This window comes from Chaetura pelagica, unplaced genomic scaffold (assembly GCF_000747805.2).
Source record: "Chaetura pelagica isolate M959 unplaced genomic scaffold, ChaPel_1.0 scaffold135, whole genome shotgun sequence".
In the NCBI taxonomy this organism is placed as follows: domain Eukaryota; kingdom Metazoa; phylum Chordata; class Aves; order Apodiformes; family Apodidae; genus Chaetura; species Chaetura pelagica.
This window is the reverse complement of record NW_009953649.1, coordinates 6,254,543-6,276,978: the sequence shown is the minus strand read 5'-3', so window position 1 is coordinate 6,276,978 and position 22,436 is coordinate 6,254,543. Positions and strand designations below refer to the sequence as shown.

The window sequence follows — 22,436 nt, the reverse complement described above, 5'->3', positions numbered from 1 at the left end:
ATAAAGACAGAAGCCTGGATAATTTAGATAAACAAAATACACAAAAAATATGAATCCTAATAAATAAAACTACTAAATGGAATTATAATGAAGGTGTTGGCTTTCACTTCCTCAGCTAATTAAAAATGGGTTTTAGTACAACTCAACATCGTTAAAATCCTTACAAAACTGCAAAGACCAGGAATTACTTAGGAGTCAGCAGAAACTATGAACATAAGCAAAGTGAAGTTTTTTTAACAAAAACTGTTTCACAACAGCTTAACTGCTGATATGTAAGATACACTTCCCCACTTATTTAGCAAAAACAGATGTATTGTGAAGTCTGAATCAACTGTTGAGGGGAAAAAAAAATAAAGCTTAAAGGAACTTGTGAATGCATACATAAAATGAATCATAGTAATTTAAAGAAGATTCACTAAGACTGGATAAAGCAATGAACCAGCTAAAAGTGATAAAGTTCAGCCTTGAAATATTATTTTAAAACATGCTTTTGCAACACATTTCATACTTAGTATCAAAATCATACCACTACCTTAAATAAACAGCATCTTACTTGCTTTTCTCTACAACCAAGCCTCCTACACACTAAATCTTCAAATATTTATCCAATTCCACCAGCAAAACTAAAATATTGCAGTCCTAACTTCAAACCACTCAACTTTAAACCACACAAGGTGACTATCATTACATTATTCATCTCCCAAGAAGAAAAAAGCAGACTAATATTTTAACTGGAATCATGATTAAAAGAATAATCAAATCCTAAAATAAGATAATTTGGATTAAAAAGTTAAGCAGAATAATTTATTATACTAAGAAAAAAATGCAGCAACGTGTATTACTCTTGAGCTTGCAACTATATTAATGTTGTATGAGCACAATTTAGAATCATGGCTTGTAGCTGAGAAATTGCTGACTTAAACTGCAACACATTGTGTTAAATGTTATGCCAGTTTCTTTTCCAGCAACTGCCAGAATATTCTGCTTCTAAAGAGCCTTTATAAATTGTTCCAAGGTAGCTAAATCCCCAGTCTTTTCTTTACAAACCGTATGCATTAGCACCTTGAACTTTTTTGGATTGGCATTCCTTCTAAAACTCTATTTTTGTACTTCTCTTCAGCCCTGCACTTTGTTCATTTCTTAAAGTAGGATGCCTGGACAAGGTAATTCTTGAAACTGAGATTCCAACTAGGTTATTACTATTAACACATTCCAGCTTATTTTTCTTCCTTCCCCCAAACACTCAGTTCTTATATTTGGTTCAACATTTGTTGATCCCCATTACTCTTCTCCATCACCTCTGCCTTGCCAGGTTTCCCTAGATCTGTATTCACATGGAACTTTTATCCCCCACCCAACAACATATCATTCTACACTTGTGTAAGGAATTCCACATTCTTGACTTCAGACACAGTAATCTGAAGACAGTTTTGAACTGTGGGACTGCAGCAGACCACAACTCAGGAACACAGAGTAGACTAAGCCTTCTAGTTGGACAGCTTCAGAAGTTTTATCAGAACCCAGCCAAAGCTAGGAATATTTCCCTCTAATTTTTTACTGCTTTTCTCACTCTGTATTTGTCTAATCCTGTAGGATTCAACTTATCCTCAGTGAATTACTGTATAATAACCAGCAGTGGTTCACAAATCAGTTTTACCAATGTACAACTACACTACTTTGAATGTATCAAACCTCACAAGACAGAATTAGAGAACATGTTAAAAGTTAAGCAGAAGATACCTACGGTAAGCTTGTTTCTACAATACAGGAAAACAAATCAAATACTTCATTTTCCTTTGTGAAATTAGTCTCTCCTTTCCCAAGAATTAATACATCTCTATACTTAAGATTTTATTTAACATTTTCACTCACAGTATTTCATAATTATTTTCCTGTTTTTTAGGAGTTTTGTGTTTTCAGATCTTTCTATACGAACTCAAAATAAGAACTCAGAAACAACCTCTAGAAGAAAGTGTTTGTGATGTGCATAAACACGTGTCTCATGCACCACCCAGAATTCTGTATATTTTAGGAACCATGGAAGGAACCAGGAACTACACAACACTACCAATATTCATAAAAAGCCAAGAATTCAGAGTATCTAGTGGAGCTCAGGTGCTGAAGTTCCAGCCAGTTACACTGCTTGCTCTCTCTCTGTTTCTTTGCCACTCTCATTCTCTTAGCCTGCTAACCTTACAAACTTATTCCAGCATGTGCAAAATACATTCCAGCAAGATCCTGTACCAAGACATTTGTTGCTTCTTTGAACAGAAGCCCAAAATACACACTCTTAAGAAAACAGACAGCATATGTTGGGAGACTGTACACAAGGATCATTTTTACCAAAGGTGTTTAAGCAGATGCAAATGTACTAGGAAAAGTTGCTATAAATCCTAATGTTTGCACCTACTCTGGGAGATTAATGATTACCCTGCAGCAACTAGCACTCCCAAGAGCTGGCAGATTGTCTAGCTGGTGCACTACCTAACAAGTCCACTGCATCAGAAATTCTAATTAAAGCCAGCTTTTATTCCCTATGCATATAACAACTATGTTCCAAGCAGACCTGGTGTTTTTACAATCTTTATGCCTTATCAGCTCCCACACCCACAAAAATACAGTAAAGAAATATAAGAACAAACTGTGCTAAAGACTCAAAGCTTCTGATTAATGAAAGGTTGCAAAAAAGCATGTCTGATTTTTACACTGTAGGGGAAAAGCAGTGTTTAAGAGACTTTCCATGCAAGTGAAAATCTGAGGAACTTGAGGGAGTCCAGTAGAACTAAATTTCATACTATTATTGTGCCTTTTGTATTTCGTGTTTTCCTCTGAAATCATAACTGTCCACTCTTGATGCTATTTAATTCTTAAATGACTGTACAAATCCAGTTTCAGTGTAGTTACACCACACATGAAAAAATGTTCTCGAGTTTTAGACTACCTTTACATATAATGAATTGCTGTTTAAACCATAACAGGACAAAAACTTTAAAGTTCTTCCACATCAGTTAGAAAGCAGCTTAGCCTTTCCCTTTTTCACTTTTCCAATTACAGTATTTTATTTTACAGCTCAGTTAAATATTAGATGTAATTCTGACAGCTGTATGTAATTATTTATGAAGAGAGAAAACTGTACCCTATATTCACCCTTCCCATACCCAAACAGCTTCAGATTGTATACAAAAACATTAAACCAAATAAAGCATCCCAAAAATCTGTTTCAAAATGTTCTGGTGGTATAATTTGCTTTTTAAAAGACATTTTCTGTCACTTTATTTTCATACACTTTTCCTCATCAAATAGTTGAAGATCAAGACTCTGTGTGGTTCTGTGGTTAAAATAGTTCAAGGTTAAGAAGTAACTGAAGACTGGATATTACAATGGAGAACATCTGGTCATTTTATCTTCAGTAGCAATGGTGACAGTCAGTTTAGCCATTTTGTAGGAACCCTTCTATGTCTTCAGATCATAATAATTCTGTTCCAAAACCATTTGGGAGATTACGTAATCTGACAGAGTTACGGGCTAAAGTTCTAACAGTGAAGAGACACAAAGGAACTGCAGTAAGAAGAGAAAGGCATTCAAAAAAAGATGTAATGAATGTGTATGGCATTCTTAAGTGTGAGCACTTTTTGTGAGCAAGATTAACATTATCCCTGAGCATTAATACATTTCCTGAAGTTACAATTGAGTATTTTCATGCATGGTTTTGATGAAGAAAAGTAGTTCATGCATTTAACTGAAACATACCTATATGTGAACTTAAACTGGAAATACTACTGCGGAAAATACGGTCTGTTCTGTCAGTATAGTGCTATTTTATAAATACACAGATGAGGCTCCAATCCAAAGCTTTCACTGATTCATCAAAATTAGCAAATTTGGGGTAGTTTTTTATAGCTTTGGTTTTTAAGGAAAATTGTTTTATGACACAGGTAATACTGCTATCTCTCCATAACATACTTCTGCATTTATTAGAAATCACCTGAATTGCTTTAAGCTGTGTTTTAGACAATCACAAAAAACATCAGATACATGGCTGATTACAGTTTTGAAAGCCTGAACATTGAAGCAAGAATAAGACAATATAAGGTACTGGGAAAACAAAATATAATATTTTAAACCTTAAGAAGATAAGATCACATAGGTTCAGTTAGGCAGGTTAGTGTTTAATAAAGAAAACAAAACTTGTATCATAACATTATATATAAGTAGCTTCTAGATTATTTTCTCAGAAACTTAATCTGAACCATTTTATAGGAGAATAGAAATAAATTAAATTGATGATTTACCCTGCCTTACACTGAATATGCCTTCTAGAAATAGCATTTTCCAATATTTATTCAATTGACGTATGATGACCACATACCCATTTTCAAAATTACTTGTCACAAGTCTGGGGTGTTTTTTTATACAAGAGCAGCTGTGGTGATGTTTTAAATTATATATATATACACACACATATACAAACTCACACATACAGATACTCTTAAGACAACTAACATGTACACCCAAATTACTTGTTTTCTTTCACCAAAGTGACCATGAATAAATTTGCCTCCATCGACATGAGCAGGAATTGATTAAAGACTTAGCATTTCAGTTCACATTATAGAGCTTCCCATTTTGTAAGTCAAAATATTGTATTGAAATACTTCAAGCTATTGCCACTATCTCATTCAGTATAGAAAATGATACCAGTACATTTTTGATAGGTGGTCATTAAGGAAGCAGAAAGTCTTTTTTTCCCTGACCAGAAATCCTCAGATATATTTAATGCCTTAAGTATTTCCAGTGATTTCACACTACAGTCATCACAACAGAAAATAGCTACACAGTTTTTATTGAAGAAGAGCAGCAGTAAGAACTACTTCCAAATAAAAGCAAGTGCATCATATACAGTTTACTCAGTGACCACACCATAGATTAATTGAAAACAAAGAATGTAAAGTTTACAGATACAGCCACTTGTACATAGTTACAAACTCAAGTGGGAAAAGTATAATGTTTCAGGAATAATTTTGAAACTGCATGCATTAGCATGTATTTTGAGAGCTAAATATGCTCCAGAGAAATTTGGTGAGTATTTTGCATATTTAAGAACAACAGACTATTTGGTGAGATTTTACAGGAAGAGGAGGCTGACAAAGCAGATGGTATTATCACTGTCAGTACAGTGAACACAGACAATAGTAGCCATACTGAATTTAACTTCTGCATTCAAACTAACTTCAGGTAGTTGTTAAGACTGCTAGTGACAACAGTGAAGCTGTCTCTTGAAGTCTCTTCCAAAAACACCTACTAGTAATAAAAGACAGGTAGCAGACAACAATGCATGAGAAACATTCCCTCCATCCCTTAATACAGCATGTTTTCTAAGTGAAAGAACCAAGTAAATGCCAAAGTACATATGTAATGAATACCAGGCATGACACATATAATCTGCTTATGTCAAATATATCCACTTAAATTTGCTGGGTATATCTGACATACGACATTCTAACACTGTAATCAAAGCTAAATGAGAACTATTGAAGCATTGAAGTGATGAAGTTAAATAAAGAATTAGAAATGCTGTGCTATAAGAAACTTACACATTTAAGTTATCATGAAACAATCTCTTCATCACTTAAACACAAAACCAAAACCGCTAAAAGTATTAGAGAATGAAATATCAACCCTCAGAAAGTTAGAATCTGTCATATTTGCTAGATAAACAAAACCAAATCATCTAGCACACCACTTGAAATACCTTTGAGATTACTTCAAGTGCAAGAAAGCTAATCACTGACATTTAATAAAAGGTTCAGTATAGCAAAAAAAGTTTAAAGTCATTCAAATTATCTAAAACTGATGATAAAAAGAAAACAACAAAATCTTCACCACTGATGATAAAAAGATACAACTGTTTGTCTAGTTCTTAGTTTGTGGCCAGGAATAATTTTCAGTACATACGTAATTCCCTAGGACTGGTTTTATCTTTAGCTCATCGTATACAGGTTGCTTTCATTGCATGATAAATTTTAACAAATATATTGCTTGCAACCATAAAAACTGATTTTATTTTCATGAATCAGTATCACACAGCTAAAACCCCAAGAACGTACTGCAACTTTCAAGAACGTGACCATCTTAAAATAAAAATACCCATTTATTCCATTTAAAGACACCACAACTTTGAAAAGTTAATTTTATTGCTAGACCTGACTTGCCAATTACCAGATTATTCACATTCATTCCTGAGTGAGCAGAGTATCAGCCAACGCTAATCATTCATAAAGCTCAGAAACATTTTCTGATCACTGCAGCTATAAAATAGGCAAACCAGATTATCCATGTAATGTCAATAAAATACAGTTTTTACTCAGCAGACTACATTTTAATGCTTAAAATGCTTCTTTAAAAAAAAAAAAAGGAAAAAAAAAGTATTTAAAAGTATAGCTGGGATTTAGCATGAACTACTAAATCCCTTAAATCCACATTATTCACCTCTAATAACCTCTGTGCTGAAGAGCTTGTTTAACTGAAAAACAGCTTTACCAACCCCATGTAAATACAGTGGATCATACCTATGAAAAAGGAAGAAAGGAAAAAGTAAAACTCAGGCTAGCTTTCCAGGTCATTTTAATAATGCCAATACAGCTTGCTTTATTAAAGGAAAAAGAAATCCCAAAGCAGATTCAGAAGAAAAAAAAAAAAACAACAAACCCCCCCCCACACACACAAATATAAGTTTTTTTAGAAAGTAGCACACTGAAGTACACTTTTTTTTTTTTTCCAAATTATTAACTTGTATTTTTCTAAGAGAACATGAGTAAATTATCAAGTATTCAGACTAAATACTTGGCTGTAACACAGCCTCCCCAGAAAATCTATTTCCATCTCCTCTGGGCAAAAGATTCCATTTCATTTTTTAAACACAGTGTGTGCATGTGTTACCAAATTCAGAAAAGATGGAAAAAATATTTTTGTATGCAAACACAAAGATAGCATCTTTAATCTCAAGGGTACTGTTTTGCCAGATTAGCTGCTAAAGAACTAACATCATTAGTCCACAGATTCTTTGGCTAATCTGAGGTCACTCATAACAACATACCAAAAAATTAAATAGCCTAACCTATCAGATTTGAAAAAACTACTGAATCTAGCTGATACTCAATCCAGTTTTCTAAAAATTAACCCAAGACTTTAACATTTATGCCAAGACACCATTTAGTTTAAAAGTGATTACTAAGGATTTTTACAGTCCTAGAACAGGTGCATTTTTTTCTTTTATTTTTTTCTGCAGCAAAATTACATTCCCATAATGTAATTTTGCATTAGATAATACAAGCTTCAGATGGAAGCTAGAAAACAATCCAAAAACCAGAAGGGAGATCTACATTTTTTTCTGAAAATTAATTATATACTGCCACCATAAAGACCCTAAACTATATTGTCAGTCAAGAAACTGTGAAACACTGCTTAAGTTGCTTTAAACAGAAGCAGCAGAAGTCAGATAAATGGACTATAAAATCAAATAATTATTTTAGGAATAACACTTAAATTCCTGATCTCTAACACAAAACTATAAAAGCTGTGTCCTTGGTTTTTACTGTACAAAAAAAAAAAGCAAATATTATAATCAGCTCTTGTATTAGGTAGAAGGAATAAAGGCAAGTTTACTAAATTAGTTACAATTTTGCCAATATTTATTCTGATATTTTTGTATAATGTATCACATAAGTAATGCATTTATTTCCCTAAAAAACGTACAGAATTCAAAATGGAAATACACAAATGCTGTGCTAATTCAAAAGGTAAACAGCACTTCATAAATGGTATCATGTACTAAATGCAAGAGAAGATTTTCAAATGTTCATATAGCTCCATGGCCATAAATCTCTCTACACAGTTACATAAAAAAAATGTAAATCTTACTAAGCACAATGCACCAAATTCCCTAAGCAAAGAAGCTCATATCTCTCCAATCTCTTTTACTCAAGGGCTGAAAACCGTATTTGATGCATCATCATGCTACATACAGTCCACCTGAAGTTTTGCATACCTATTTTAGTTCTCACCACAGCAAAGATCAACACATACAAAGACAATAAATCTCAAGACCATCTCGAATTGATAGAAAATCACTGATAGTATTATTGTAACAAGGAGAAGCTCCTCCTATCATAGGAAAAAAACAGATTGTAACATTGAAACAAATCAGATTCATCTGTCATTGCAGTCTTCCATAAAGCTGTTATGCTAAGCTCCTGAGCTACATCACCCTTCCTCAAACACTCCAACAAACTTTAAGGAAGGGGACATTACCAACTCCTCCTAGGAGGCAAAGATCTGGAATTTCCTGATCTTGTGCCATAGTGTCACATTATGCTGCTGCAGAAGGAGTCTGTCCACATTTAAGAACAAAATGGCAAAGTCTTCTCCTACTAAAGACTTTTAGGCTGGAGTACAGTTTCACTCTTTAGCCCACAGCTTCTTTCAGGGAAAGGCTGGGGTCCTATCTTCTCACTTGTTAAACTGCCTCTAGGGTGCCCCACTTGTTGTTGCCTACTAGTTACTTGTTGAGGAGCCATAAATGAGGCACTGCTCAACTGGCAGCTGTAAGCCAGGAGAAACAATCAAGTACAAGAACTAAAGAAGTTCTTGAGAACAGAAGAAACCTGAACAAGAAGCAGCAAACATATCAAGCAGGATTAATATTCCAGCTAAGGTGCTGGACTCATTTGAAGCTTACATTCCAACAGCCTTTACTGCAAGTAGAAGAATTAGACGTTGTAATCACATATCAAATATGAGGCTTTTAAGGAATTAAAAACTGATTTTTTTCCAAACATTAACTTTCATTTTGAAAAAGCATCCAATATCAAACCACATTTAAGTCTCATAATATTTTCCATATCTCTAATAAAGTGGGGGATTAGAATATATAAAGTTGATACCACTCAACAGCATTCATGCTTTTATCTATTACAAAAATAAATATTTTTTCTACATTACCTACTAAACTGTAAGATACTTAAGTAACACAATGTTTCCAGAGAGTCTCATTAGAAAAAAAAATAATCAGAAGAACATTACTGTAAAATTATCTAAACAATCTGCTTGAAGCAAAAGTAAATAAATTTATTTTAAAAATAAAATTTTTGGACAACAAATCAAGTATTCACTTCTTTTTGTCCTGAATGAGCCATAGAAAATAGTGAAGTTTTAGATTAGTTTTATAAAACTACTCGTATAAAATAAAGAATGTTATGTTACTAATAAAAGCAGTCTTTCAAAGTTCGTCCTTCCAAACTCTTTAACCTTCTCTGTCATTAGGGCTGACTGATAAGCCACCAGCTGTTTTTTTCTTCCTCATGCTACAATGCATTCTCTTCCTTTTTAAGTCTAGTATACCCATGCAACAAACAGCAGGACTTAAGCCAGCTGCTAGAATGTCACAAACCTATATATTTAGCTCTCATCTCATTTATTGCCATCCCTCAGTGTCAATAGTTTACTGTCCCTTTGCTCCAGTCTACTGGTATTCCTCACTGAGCTGACAACACTGAGGGCTGGATCAGCAGCCAGGAGGTATGAGAACACACAACAACAAAGCAGAGACCTTATCAGTTATCAGAGACAAAAGCCATGCCTTGTCAAACGTATTCAAGGTGAAAATATTTTTGAGTTCTGGGACTATTTATCCTCCAAGTTCTCATCTCATTTTCATTTTTTAAAATTGTGTAGTCCTTTATATAAATGTTAACTTTAGATTTTAGTGAAACATCAATTATATTTTTAGTATGCTTAATTAGCATTATTCTGTCTACACCTATTAGGACAAAAATCTTTCCATTCATATCATATTAATTTGCACTATTTGCTTCACTATTGCTTTCTCCAAGTTTTTCATACATACTAATATAAACTCTGCATTAAAGTCATATTTGCTTTCAATTTAAGGTTTAGATATTAACCCTTTAATTCATGGCACAAGTTTAAAGAAAATCTTAATAGGGTACTTTCAATTGCATTTCAGGTAACTATAATATAGTTCAAAATTAATTTTATGCTATATGATCTGTTCATGTAAAAACACTAATCAAATTACTGTAATATTTTAGAAATAATTGGATTTTAAATTGCTTAGAATTATCAACATAAGTGAGAAAGCTATAAAGATAGACAAATTTACAATTTCATGGTTTTAAATAGGAAATTCTGTTATCGTTAGAGGCTCACTTGGAATGATTTAGAGGCCCACAGTACAGTTTGGTAGTTCCCTCCTTTAAGCGGTCATAAAGACCCTTAAACAGTAATGGAAAGATTTTTAACACAAACTCTTTCAGGAAATCAGATTCCGTGAACAATCTAATAGTAGGCATGCTTAAGTAAGATAGTGAATCATGTTTCATCCTATTCATTAAGATGAGATTTTTCAGAACAGTGACAAGACATCAATTTCAAAAACACCAGGAGATGAGTAAAAATTGTTCAATTCCATGCTCTACTTGGGAATCGTGAGACATTCATCTAGAGAATTAACAAGTTGTGCTGTGTGTAAATCGGTCTCCAAAATCTAATTTTGAGTTCCAGCAGTGTCCTCTGAGCCTCACAGTTTACATCATTAAACTCATATTCCAGTAACAAAGGATCCTCAGGATATACAGTTCAAAACCTAATTTCCATAATAATACCTTTTAATTAGATGTGACTACATGTGACATTACCCAGGGCACTTAAAGTTAGCAATTTTGCTGTAGACTATTCTAATTCTCAGTAATTAGAAGTGAGAAAGATATGTTTAAATCGAAGCACCACTGCAGATGGCAATACTGCTGTTACAAATACTTTGCAGAAATGGAAATTCTTATCCTCACGGGACACCTTTCCTTTTTTTTTAAATTAGCAGAGAAATGCAGTCACTTTTTGTCCCCAAAAAAGGAAGAGCAGAAAGAGTCTTTGAGGTCACACTTATGTTTATACAAAGCACTGAGGTGCTCAATAACATTGCATTTCATCTTATTAGTTCCTGGAACTTAAGACAAAGTTCTGCATCCCTTTTAGGCACTTGATTTTATGCCCAATTATTCCTATAATTCTATGTTCCAAAAATAAATTTATTAGTCACCTTGAAAGGTGGGTGGAAACACAAATTGCACACTCTCAAATCAAAGATTTAAAGCTGTGTTATATAAATAGTAATTACTAATTTTTCCTGCACAATAACATCTTTGACAAGTAAACTTAAAAAAAAAAACAACTAAACAAAAAACCAAAACCAACACACCCAAAAATCTAAAGCACTGCACCAAGCAACAGTGCAATTAAACTCATGATGAAGTATTGTTCTCTAGATTAGCAATGGCAGCTGAGATGTCCATATTCAACCAAGGTATTTTTGGAAAAAAGGCATTTTGTGAAATTTATTAAGTGAGTGAAAAATTAAGGTAATTATCCTTTCCTAAACAAATCCACTTTCCATTCATATGACTGATTTTAATTACATAATTTAGCTGACTAAATTTTAATTTATAATTACAACCAATATTAGATAATTTTGCTTTGTGCTTTTAAACACATGCCAGTATTAGTGCACTTAAATTCATAGAATTGAAGCTCTATAGTAAGAATAAACAAGAATATTAATTCGGGGGGGGGCAGGTAGATGGTAGTAAGAACTATTACATTCTTGGAGACAAACCAGCTTCTGAAGTGTCTATTTATATCTTTTAAGATATTGAAAATGTTCCAAGTATTTCAACAACCAAAACTCCAAAAGCTCATTATTTAAACAGAGAATGATAATGCTTAGCCATAGGACCTTTGTACATTGCAATCAATTTCCATGTACACAGATTGCACTGCATTAGGAGTTGTTTTACCAAACTAGATCTGGAATTTCTTGCCATCAAAATCCTGAAAGATGTCCTGGAAAGTATTTTAAAATTCTTTCATCAAAATGAAAGCAACCCCTCTCAAAAGTTTAGAACAAAAAAACCAGCAGTGTTATATAACTGGCAGTGTTTGTCATTCTACTAGAGACTTCAAGTGACATGCTTCAACCAAGTGCAAAAGAAAAAAGACTAGTAGCTTCTAATGTCTAGTTGCTGTTGTCCAATTATTTCTTCTAAAAAAAACCAACAACTTTTTCAATGTTGAGCATAGTCAAAGTGAAAAAGTGAACAATTCTATTCACCACCTGAAAGCTGTTACAGAAGTGTTCATGTATACATGTATAGCTGCCAGAAAAGTTTGCAATAGTCAAGACTAGAAATGCAATAGAACAGGTCAGAAAAGCCGAAGACAGCTAAAATTACAGCACTGAATATTTCCTTTAGTGATTTAAGGTCTAATCCACCTTGCTTACTTTAAATGACGCCTGCTAAAAACTGTTAAATTACCAAACCTTAACTCCCTGCTCTATCTGCAAGAAGGTAACAAATAGAAAGACAAATGAGGCACAAGTGAGAAGTGTCTGAAACATCTTAAAAATCCTAACTGCTCAGGAGCATTTATGGGTAAAAATCTCAAGATGTGCAATGTTAAGAGTTATGTGCTTCAGGCAGCATCACACATTACAGAGCAGTAGTATTAGAGTCTTGTATTACAGTAATAATAGCACTTACGTGTATCAAATGATGTTTATTCTATTGTCTTAAACATTTACAACACTACTAAAATAGCCCCATATAAACAATTACTACACTCCAGCTTCATTTCTGACTAGCTTTTGCATTTTACCCCGGGGTTTTTAAAATAAGAAGACAGTCAGGGAGACATTACCACATCCAACAGTTTTGTGATGACCACCACAGTCATTGCAACAAAAGGGGAACTACCTTCTATTTACCACAAGAAAACAGGTTTAACAATTGGTCGTTTCCACTAAATACATTTGGAGCAGCAGTATAGATATTTAGTTCATGTAACATTCATATTTCCTGTACCTGACAGGAAAAAGAAGTAATAATTGAGAAACTGCTGCATTTTTAAGAGAATTTAAGATCAGAATTCAGTTGATCTTCCCAGGGCAAGTAGTCCATGTATCACTGTAACTTGACACTCCTGATTATAACATCTGCAACTGGAATGGAACTTTGAATTTTTACACCAGTATGTTCTGATTGTTTATAAGCCACATAGATGAAAGATCCTGATCAAGCTTATATCAGTAATCTGAAGACACAGAAGCTTCTGAAAAAGGATTTATCAACATAAGCAAAGTGCTGTGTGGATGAATGAACACCATTAGGGCAGGTGCTTGAACCCTCCTGAAGACAGGGGGTACTATGCTATAAAAATAGGTAAAATGAATGCAAGTAAGTTGTAAAAAGGAACTGGCTGCTCAATAACCAGTATTATTTTTCTTAAAATACTGAACATATATGAAAGAAAAACAGCACACACAGTTTCGAGTAAGTGTAGCAAATTTCAAAACGAAACACTGCCTTAATAGAATTCAACTATTTTACCCTACTCTGAAGTAGAAAACCATATAGAAGCTTAGAATTATAAAATACTATGCCAAAGTAAATGAAAAGCAACAACTGTGTCCAACCACAGTTCTTAACTGATTTAAAAGATAGTAGAGACTAATTGAATAAATTGAGTAGATCCATATAACAATGGATTAATACCAATCAGCTACATAATCCCAGAATCTCCTACACAGAGGTAGGTAGGTACCTATTGAGGTAGAATTGGCATTGTATTCTAAAACCAACTTTCAAAACTAAGGCAGGTAAACAACAAGAGTTCCAAAGCTATGAAACAAAACAGTGAAGAGATGAATGATCTAAAGACAAAGTTTCCTCCACAATCTTCCTCTTAACAAGAAAGAGAAGGGAGTGGGACAAAAAAACAACCAAACAAAATAAAACAAAAAAACCCCGAAAGAGCCAAACAGAAAAAGATGATAGCACAGTATTGTAGCTGCCACATTAGGTTTCTGGGGGAAGTACAGCAGCTCAAGTGTTATATGTCATCTTTGTCAACTAACTAGTAGGAAAAAAAAGTTTTAAACCATGTTCATTCTCAATAAAGGAGTTTTCTCGCTGTATTTCCAACTTCTTTAAAACAGTGTACTTCTCAACTATGAAACACACCTTTCAAGAGTCAACTTCAGATCTCTGAAGAAAATGGAAGATCTATTCTTGACTTTAAACAACTAAGGGCATCTAGTAGGGATTCCAATACCTAAACAGTAATTTGTACATATATACATGTATTTTAAACACAGCCCTACCTTGCTTTATTGAGTATGGTTTCAACCCTTACTGATGTATTGCCATGTTTACTGTAGTGCCCAATCCTAGCTTAAGTACATAACATATTAATTCACAAAAAACTACCAGCAAATTCAACAGGTGTACTCAAGTGTACCTGGCCTATTCACAACAGCAAGCAAAAATGTCACGCTGAAGCACTTCCTCCTCTCTGTACAAAACTCTTCTTTGCTACCATAAGCATTTGAAAGGACAGACTGAACAAAGAAAAATGAAAAACAGAATCAATATTCCATAAATCTCTCTGCTGACCTTTCATTATTTTTATTTGCACACAACACTGCAGTACTTAAGTCTTTCAAGAGCTACTACACAACTTAAGTAGAAGTTCTAAGGAAAACAGTTCAGAAAAAGGAAACAAACAAATTGACAAAGCAGCTGTAGTACATTATCAACTAAAACCATACACCCAAATATTTTTGTAATCCATAAACTAAAGAAATTCATGAACATAAAGTGCAGAATTCTAAAACAAGAGGGTATTAAGAAGACAGCTTTGATCAAATAGATTGCTTATTGGAAGCCTAACTCTGCAGAGACAATTATGACACACAAGCCATAATGAAAGGCACCACGTGAGCAAAAACAAGCATGATAGATGCTGACTACTAAGTCTTAACTTGCTCTTCAGAAAGTTCAGTTGCACATATCCTTTGCAACCTTATATTTTATAATTCCCAGAGTTGATGATTTTTAGTGAAGTGATTTTATTCTAAGTTTTTATATTTCTTTCCAGAAAACCAAGTATCTACAAACTAGCTGTTCAGACTAATTTTCTAGCATACCATTCTCCAGCTCCTGGCTTGCACACATGCACTTCTTTATTCATGGTGTACAGAAGTTACTCAAATATCTAGCACTAGCTGTTAATGTCAGATTAGAGGATTCCTACCCTTAGGAGCGGGACCTTTAAAGTGTCTAAGAAAGAAAAATAATCTACTACTTTCTACTAGAAGTGTGATGTACATGCTGTACATCACTAAAAAGTTTAATACTAAAATATTATTTGAAGAAGTTACAAATACAAGCATCACCATAACAAACTGGTATCCTAACAAGTATGTTCAACTTTTGTATCAGTACTAGATGCAACTAATTTCTTCTCCCAGATTTCTGAATTTACTTTGAAAAATATTACGGGAAACACTGTCCCTTAGGTCTTTACTTGTCTTCCCTCCACTCTGCCTTCCTTTTCTCTTTTTAAATTTCACACATACAAAGCAGAGTATCTTCAAATAGTTAAAGAGCAAAATTTGAAAGTCAGAATGAAGTGGAAACAAGCATGTTAAGACATAAATTACTAGGTCATCACATGTGTAACTTAATTGCACTCAATATTCAAAGAGCTAAATGGGAAAGAAATATCCCTCACAAGGATTAAGACCAAGTTCATCGTTCCTGCTGAACTGATGCAGAGCCTTCAAGATTACCATCAGAGACTAAAGGAAAGGGGTTTTATCTCTGATGTATTTATTGTAGACTGTATTCCATCCTTTTGCTTCAGAGCATTAACGTGCTCTGAGATTTGATAGACTAACTTCTGAATAATTTTGACAATGTATGTCATCTTTCAGCAAGGTGCTACCAAAAAACGTAAGCTACTGAGCATGAACCAGGACTCAAATGAAATTCATATTTCAAAAGGTGAATCAGACAACTAGTAATAGAAGAATAACAAAAAAAATAAAATCAGTAAAAATATTAGAGTATACAGTCTCATACAAAAATTAAGGAAAGTCTGTTTTATTAGCACCTAAACAAAGGAGATCTTCCTCAGTGAATCTGCACTCCCTTACCATTTGTAAGCAGAGCTGCAATACATCAAGTTCAAACTCAAAATTAATGTTTTTGCTCTCTCTCTAGTACTAGAACGTTTTTCCAAATATCTCATTCAGACTGAAAATTAGTAATCATACTATTTTAGTTCTTTCATAGTGCATTTGTACTTTTATCAGTAATTGACCTTTTGCCAAATCTTCCTGCAGCTTTGCTGGTACTCTGTGGCTGAAGTTTATTTAAAGATCATTTACACTCACTCCTTCTTTTCTATTGCAAGAGTAAACAAGGCCAACTCCTTCAGCTTCCTTCCCTGTATACCACTAGGGAATGAAGAGCTTAAGTAAAAGAATCAGAAGAATAAATAGAGAGGATGTTATCATTTCCTAATCCATATTAGGGATGTTATTAAACTCTGATATTACCAAATTGAAAAAGGATTTAAATGTTTTGTCATAAGTTCCCCATAGTAAAATGAATACCCATGTTCATCGTTCTGTTGTACTAATTAAACAGTTTTAACTAAAATGATCAGGAAGTACGCACAAGCTGTTTATCACTGCTGGCCTTTGAGCTTCAGTATACTCGAAGGACATGCTACTTCAGATGCGGTAATTACCAAGTTCTTAAATTTCTACTGAAGAGGCACAGAAAGAGTTCCAACAGAGAATTTCAAATTAATCAGAGCTAACAGGGTACTTATTAATAATAAAGCCATGATTATAAAAGGAAAAAAAAACCAAAACAAAACACAAAATCAACAACCAGCATTTATTCAGTCCAACATTTGTAGGTACTAATTCCAAAAACTGTTTAAATTGGTATCAGACAGAAAGTTTAGTCCCAGCTCTTTAGGGAAATTCAAGAAAATCAATAATTTATCTGAAGCATAAGAACTATTAACTATTCACTCACAAATAATAGCATATATTTTATTTTCTGCTTTCTAAGAGCTCAATAATTTTCCTGAATTTTCTTATTTTTTAAACTCTGGTGGAAGATATTTCTCCATGACTAGAAAATGCCTTCAGCTTGTAACACCAGACTTAAATGACCATACAAAGCTCTAACTGTAGAGAGAAGATATTAACTGAAGGGCAAATTATGGAATTTTATCCTCTGAGTGTCTTCTGAACAATTTCTCTCTCAAGTTTCAAGTTTGTGCTAAATAATTCAAATTTCAGTTTTAAGACTAGAATTTCTATAAATATCTAACACTTTCCAAGGGTGCTAAAATTAAAATATAAAAATATACACAATTGCCTTACTATAGGTTGCAATGGAAAAACACTGAGCCAGAAAGCAGAGCATCCCAGCAGTTACACAATTTATCATATTGCCAATATATTACAGAAAAATGCTCCTTATTAATATAACACAAAAGAAAATTAGTTATTCTTTAGAAAGATTTTTGCATAACTCACTTACTAGTTGAGAAGTAGAAAAGCAGGCTGTATACAGTCAATGTTTAAAAAATACAGGCTATTTCAGACAATTAGCTTTTTGGAACACTGAGTCTTGCATTAACTATGGTCTTAGAATAAAAATACTCTATATACACTCACATAAAAAAAACTATTTTAAATAATGCTATAGGGGATTTTATATTTAATTGTATATGTCCTTTCTTCCGTGTAGATACCCAAAGGATAGTCAAACATTAATATCAAAGTGATGTAGGGTATGAAAATTTGTTTCATTTTTTATACATATATATATGTATGTTTCTGTAAGTTTCTTTAAAGTTATGGCAGACCATTATTTTTATGCCTTACAATTAATTTAGGATTTTGTGCACAAAATGGCACTGTAATACTATTCAGTTTTCACTACTGTCAAATAATCTATATCCTTAACACTAAGTTTAAAAAATTTACGAGAATTAAAATTTACTGTAACAACATATAACTTATTTGTGTTTCTTGGGTTTATTTTTTTTGTTATTATAAATATTACTAAATCTACATCAGAAAATAGGCTTTGGTGACTCTTCTCTGAATAATCTTCAAATTTATCCATCTTTATGTCTTGGTAAAACAAAATATTATTAGATGGAAAAGAACGATGGCAATAAAAATTAACTTGATTTCTCTGTCAAACTCAGTGCTACTTTGCACAATACGTCTTTTCTGTATCTAGTAACAATTAAATTAGTCGCTAGATATGAGAAGTTTTACTTAACGCTATGATTGCTATAAAATTATCTTTACAGGGGAAATTTATCTTTACAAGTGAATTTTACAGGGTTTTTTAAATGACAAATCGGAACCACTGTACTCTAGACCTTCTGAACCCTGTACTAGCATGAGTGTAAAGCGGGTTAATTTCTTACTTGCAGAAAATATATCACTTTGTATATAGTGGTATATTCTAGTTGCTTAACTAATTATTGAGTCTGTGCAGATGCCACTCTGAGTAGCTAGGAACAAATACAGACAAAACGTAGACAGGCAGGAGCACACAGAGAATGCTGGGGTTGGCTCCCCACTGAAGCCTGAATTGCTAAGAACCACGCTATAGAGGTAGAAGCTGCATCTTTTCTGGCAAACATTTCACATTACCACACAAGAATCAATTACCTTTCTATTCCAGGTCACATTGATACAAATCACAAGTTTCTCCAATCTCTGAATTTTTAAGGGTTTATTAAAATAGCAACTACCCCAAGGACATGTATCTGAAAGCACACAGAGCTAGCACTAGCTAGAGAAATTGTACGCCCCAAGTTTTGCAAGTCCTTTGAAAGTAACTAGACACTAACTCCTTCCTGCTTATTTACACTAAATTTGATAATCAACTGGCAGTAAAGAGCTAAGCTACTACATTCTTGATTCTAGAAGAAAAGTTTAATAATAATTACAGGAAATCCAACTCCTTTACTTCCTCCCATCTCATGACCACAGTACAGCAAACAATGTTCTGTCAAAACTACAACTGATAACTAAAGGCAACTCTTAACAAAGGATGCATTGTTGAGTTATAAACCCAATATTTAAAACACAGCTTAGCTGTTGAAAAAGTCAATAAGCAATGTACCTCTACAATACATACAGATATTTAAGTGCAGAGATACTTACATTGCTTTATGGAACAATTACATAGCATAGTTCCTAGGAAAAAAAAAAAATCTGTGATTCCACAGATTCAAAGGAATTGCTGCTATTGGTGTGAAGATATGTACTCATGTACGTATACATATAGAAACATACAAACATTTAATTTCGAAGAAAAATGGAAGGTAGGGGGAGACAGATGTTTTTACTGCCAACATAAATTCTTTGAACACTTTTCTCAGTACAGGTATTTTAACCCAAAACCAAAACTTTGAAAAGTGAAAAGGAAGAAGAGACATTTGTCTAAATATTCTTTTCTGAATAATGACTTAATTTTCTTAATGGAGCAAAGAATCATAAAATGGTTTGGGTTGGAAGGGACCTTCAAGATCATCCAGCCCCAACTCCCCTACCATGGGCAGGAACACCTCCCTCTAGACCAGCTTGCTCAAAACCCCATCCAACCAGGCCTGGAACACTTCCAGGGATGGGGCAGCTACAACTTCCCTAAGCAACCTGTTCCAGTCTCTTGCCACCTTTATAAAGAAGACTTTCTTCCTCATGTCTAACCTAAATGTCTCCTCTTCCAGTTTTGATCCATTACCCCTTGTCCTCTCACTACAAGCCCTTGTAAAAAGTCTCTTCCCAGCTTTTCTGTAGGCCTCTTCAGCTACTGAAAGGCCACTATAAAAATCTCCCCAGATCCTTCTCTTCTCCAGGCTGAACAGTCCCAACTCTCAGCCTGTCTTCATAGGAGGGACGCTCCAGACCTCAGATCATCTTAACAGCCCTCCTTCTGGACTGGTTCCAAGAGCTCCATGCCCTTCTTGTGTTGGGGGCTCCAGAACTGAATACAGTACTCCAGGTGCAGTCTCAAGAGGGCAGAGTAGAGGGACAGAATCACCTCCTTTGACCTGCTGGCCATGCATTTTTTATGCAGCCCAGGACATGGTTGGCTTTCTGGGCCGCAAGTGCACATTGCTAGCTCACGCTGAGCTTCTTACCAACCAACACCCCCATGTCCTTTTCCTCATAGCTGTTCTCAATCCATTCTCCACCCAGCCTATAACTGTGCTTGGGATTGCCCCAAACTCTGTGCAGGAGCTGGCACTTGGCCTTTTTTAACTCCATGAGTTCGGCATAAGCCCACCTCTCAAGACTGCCAAGGTCCCCCTGGATGGCCTCCTATCCCTCCAGCATGTCGATCTCACTACACAGCTTGGTGCCATCAGTAAACTTGCTGAGGGTGCTCTCAATTCCACCATCCACATCACCAACAAAGTTGTTAAATGGCACCAGTTCTAGTACCAACCCCTGAAGGACACCACTCATCACAGGTCTCCATTTGGACATCAAGCCATTGACCATCCAGCTAGTGCCTTATCCTGTGAGTGATACACCTAGCAGAGACCAGGATGTCACGTAAGACAGTGTCAACCCTTCACACAGGTTCAGGTAGACAACAGTTGCTCTTTCCTTATTCACCAATGCTGTGACCCCATCGTAAAAGGCCATCAAATTTGTAGGGCACAATGAGCTTTTATTTGGAGGCCTGTATGTTCTAAGCGTAACTAAAATAAGAAAGCTTAATTTGGAATGCTTTGTCTAATTAATGATACAAAGAAAAGTCATGGGAATGCACAAGTGTTACTTTCATTTTTTGGTGTACTGTAGTTCTTACACTTTACTTCTAAATTCTCTTAGGGTGGAGGTAACACAATTTCTTTGTCAGTGATCAATGAAAATGGTTGTGGTAGGTTTTGACAGGACTATTTTTCCCAAGTTGCTTTAAGAAACCATTCAGACCACAGAAGCTCTAAATAGTTCTTCAAGTTAAAGGAAACCCTTCTCCCTCAAAAAGGCTGGTGTACCACAGAAAGTATAACCCAACAGAGAACATAACACCAGCATGCAAACAAAGACCTTTGCTGAAAAACAACAAAAGAAAAAGAACCCGCGATAAAAAGAAACTTCTATACGCAACAGAACTAGTTACACAGGTATGGGACAAACAGAAACTGAGAGTAAGTAGTCTCCCAAAGGTTTCCAAAGTCTCTAAGGGTGTGACTTTCAGAGACACATGAAGAGGAAAACTCCACCCCAAGAACTACTTCCCCTGTCAGCATCTCAAGACTGACATTACTGAATGAACAAGACAATTCAGAACTTAGATCTAAAGCTTTATAATCCATACTTGTTTGGTATTTAACACAGCCTTCTTCCACTCACACTCACTACAGATCAAGCCACCAAGACCAACATACATTGCTTCCCTAAGAAATATCTTGTCAAAAGCAGTTTAGTGTGATCCAGGGGTACCACCACATGAAATTTACATTTAGAGACGACCACAAGGATCAAAAAATAATTTAGGGACTAAAAAGATATACTTACATCTGGATATTCTTTTACAGGCACATATAGTTTCTCTTGTAACTGTACAATAGGTCCCACAGCATCTGGTAATTCTGCACTTCTCTTCTCCGTACTACCATTTAATGTGTCGTTATACATGTCTTTCCGTACTCTGCTAATTTCTGTGGGGGGAAAAACGTATATTAGGTATTAAATACAGTAACAGATTATAATCTAGCATGACAGCATTCTCTTTGTAAACTTCCCCAAAGCTCAATGCCATTTTCTTCCTCTCTTCATGAGCATCATGGTAACGTGACAGAAAAATCTACTCTAGTTTTGTTTAGGTTCTTCTAGGTTTTTCAGAGTTGGGTTTTTTGGTTTGTTTTTGTTGTTGGGGGGTTTTTTTTGGTTGGTTGGTTCTTTGCTTTCAATTAATAAACTCATCTTAAATATTTTTTCTTCATGTCTAATTTTGCTGACTACTCATCCTGTTTATGGATTTCAGCTACTGAAGTCAAAATTACATGCAGCTTCTTAGAAGAGTTACAAGATTGTTCACATCATTTGAAAGGTGTATAAGAACAGTAATTGTATGTATTTTTATAACAAAGCATTTAGAAAGCAAAAAAATTAGAAACCCACACCAAACAAAAACCACAAAAATGCATCTATACAGTACTATTTGCTAGTTGTGAGATTACCTATATTTGGAAATAAAATGGTGCACCTTTCAGCAATGAGAAATATGAGAGCTCAAGGGTGCAGTTACTAAGTACATGGTGTGACAACAAACTAGTAGATATTGTTCTACTTACTACCCCCCAGTGAGATAATGAAAAAATGAAGACAAGTATGGTATCAGAGACTTGGACAACCTCTATATACACCCAAAAGACCTCCTACTCCATTGCAAAGTAATGAAAAACTCCTCAACAGCACCAGGAAATGTCACAAGTCAACTTATAACTAATGTTTT

General features: G+C 34.5%; 1 protein-coding gene across 4 annotated transcripts in view; it reads right to left on the bottom strand.

The window, feature by feature from the left end:
• Positions 1 to 21,635, bottom strand: part of QKI (QKI, KH domain containing, RNA binding) — a 106,668-nt gene extending 85,033 nt beyond the window's left edge. For 2 of the 4 annotated variants that reach the window (XM_009999997.1, XM_009999996.1), the window contains exon 1: positions 21,497 to 21,635. In XM_009999997.1, coding sequence (XP_009998299.1) covers positions 21,497 to 21,616 — 120 coding nt within the window. In that variant the 5' untranslated portion in view covers positions 21,617 to 21,635. The remainder of the gene's footprint in view (positions 1 to 21,496) is intronic. The other 2 variants (XM_009999998.1, XM_009999995.1) reach the window with 2 other exon arrangements.
• Between the last annotated feature and the right edge of the window lie 801 nt (positions 21,636 to 22,436).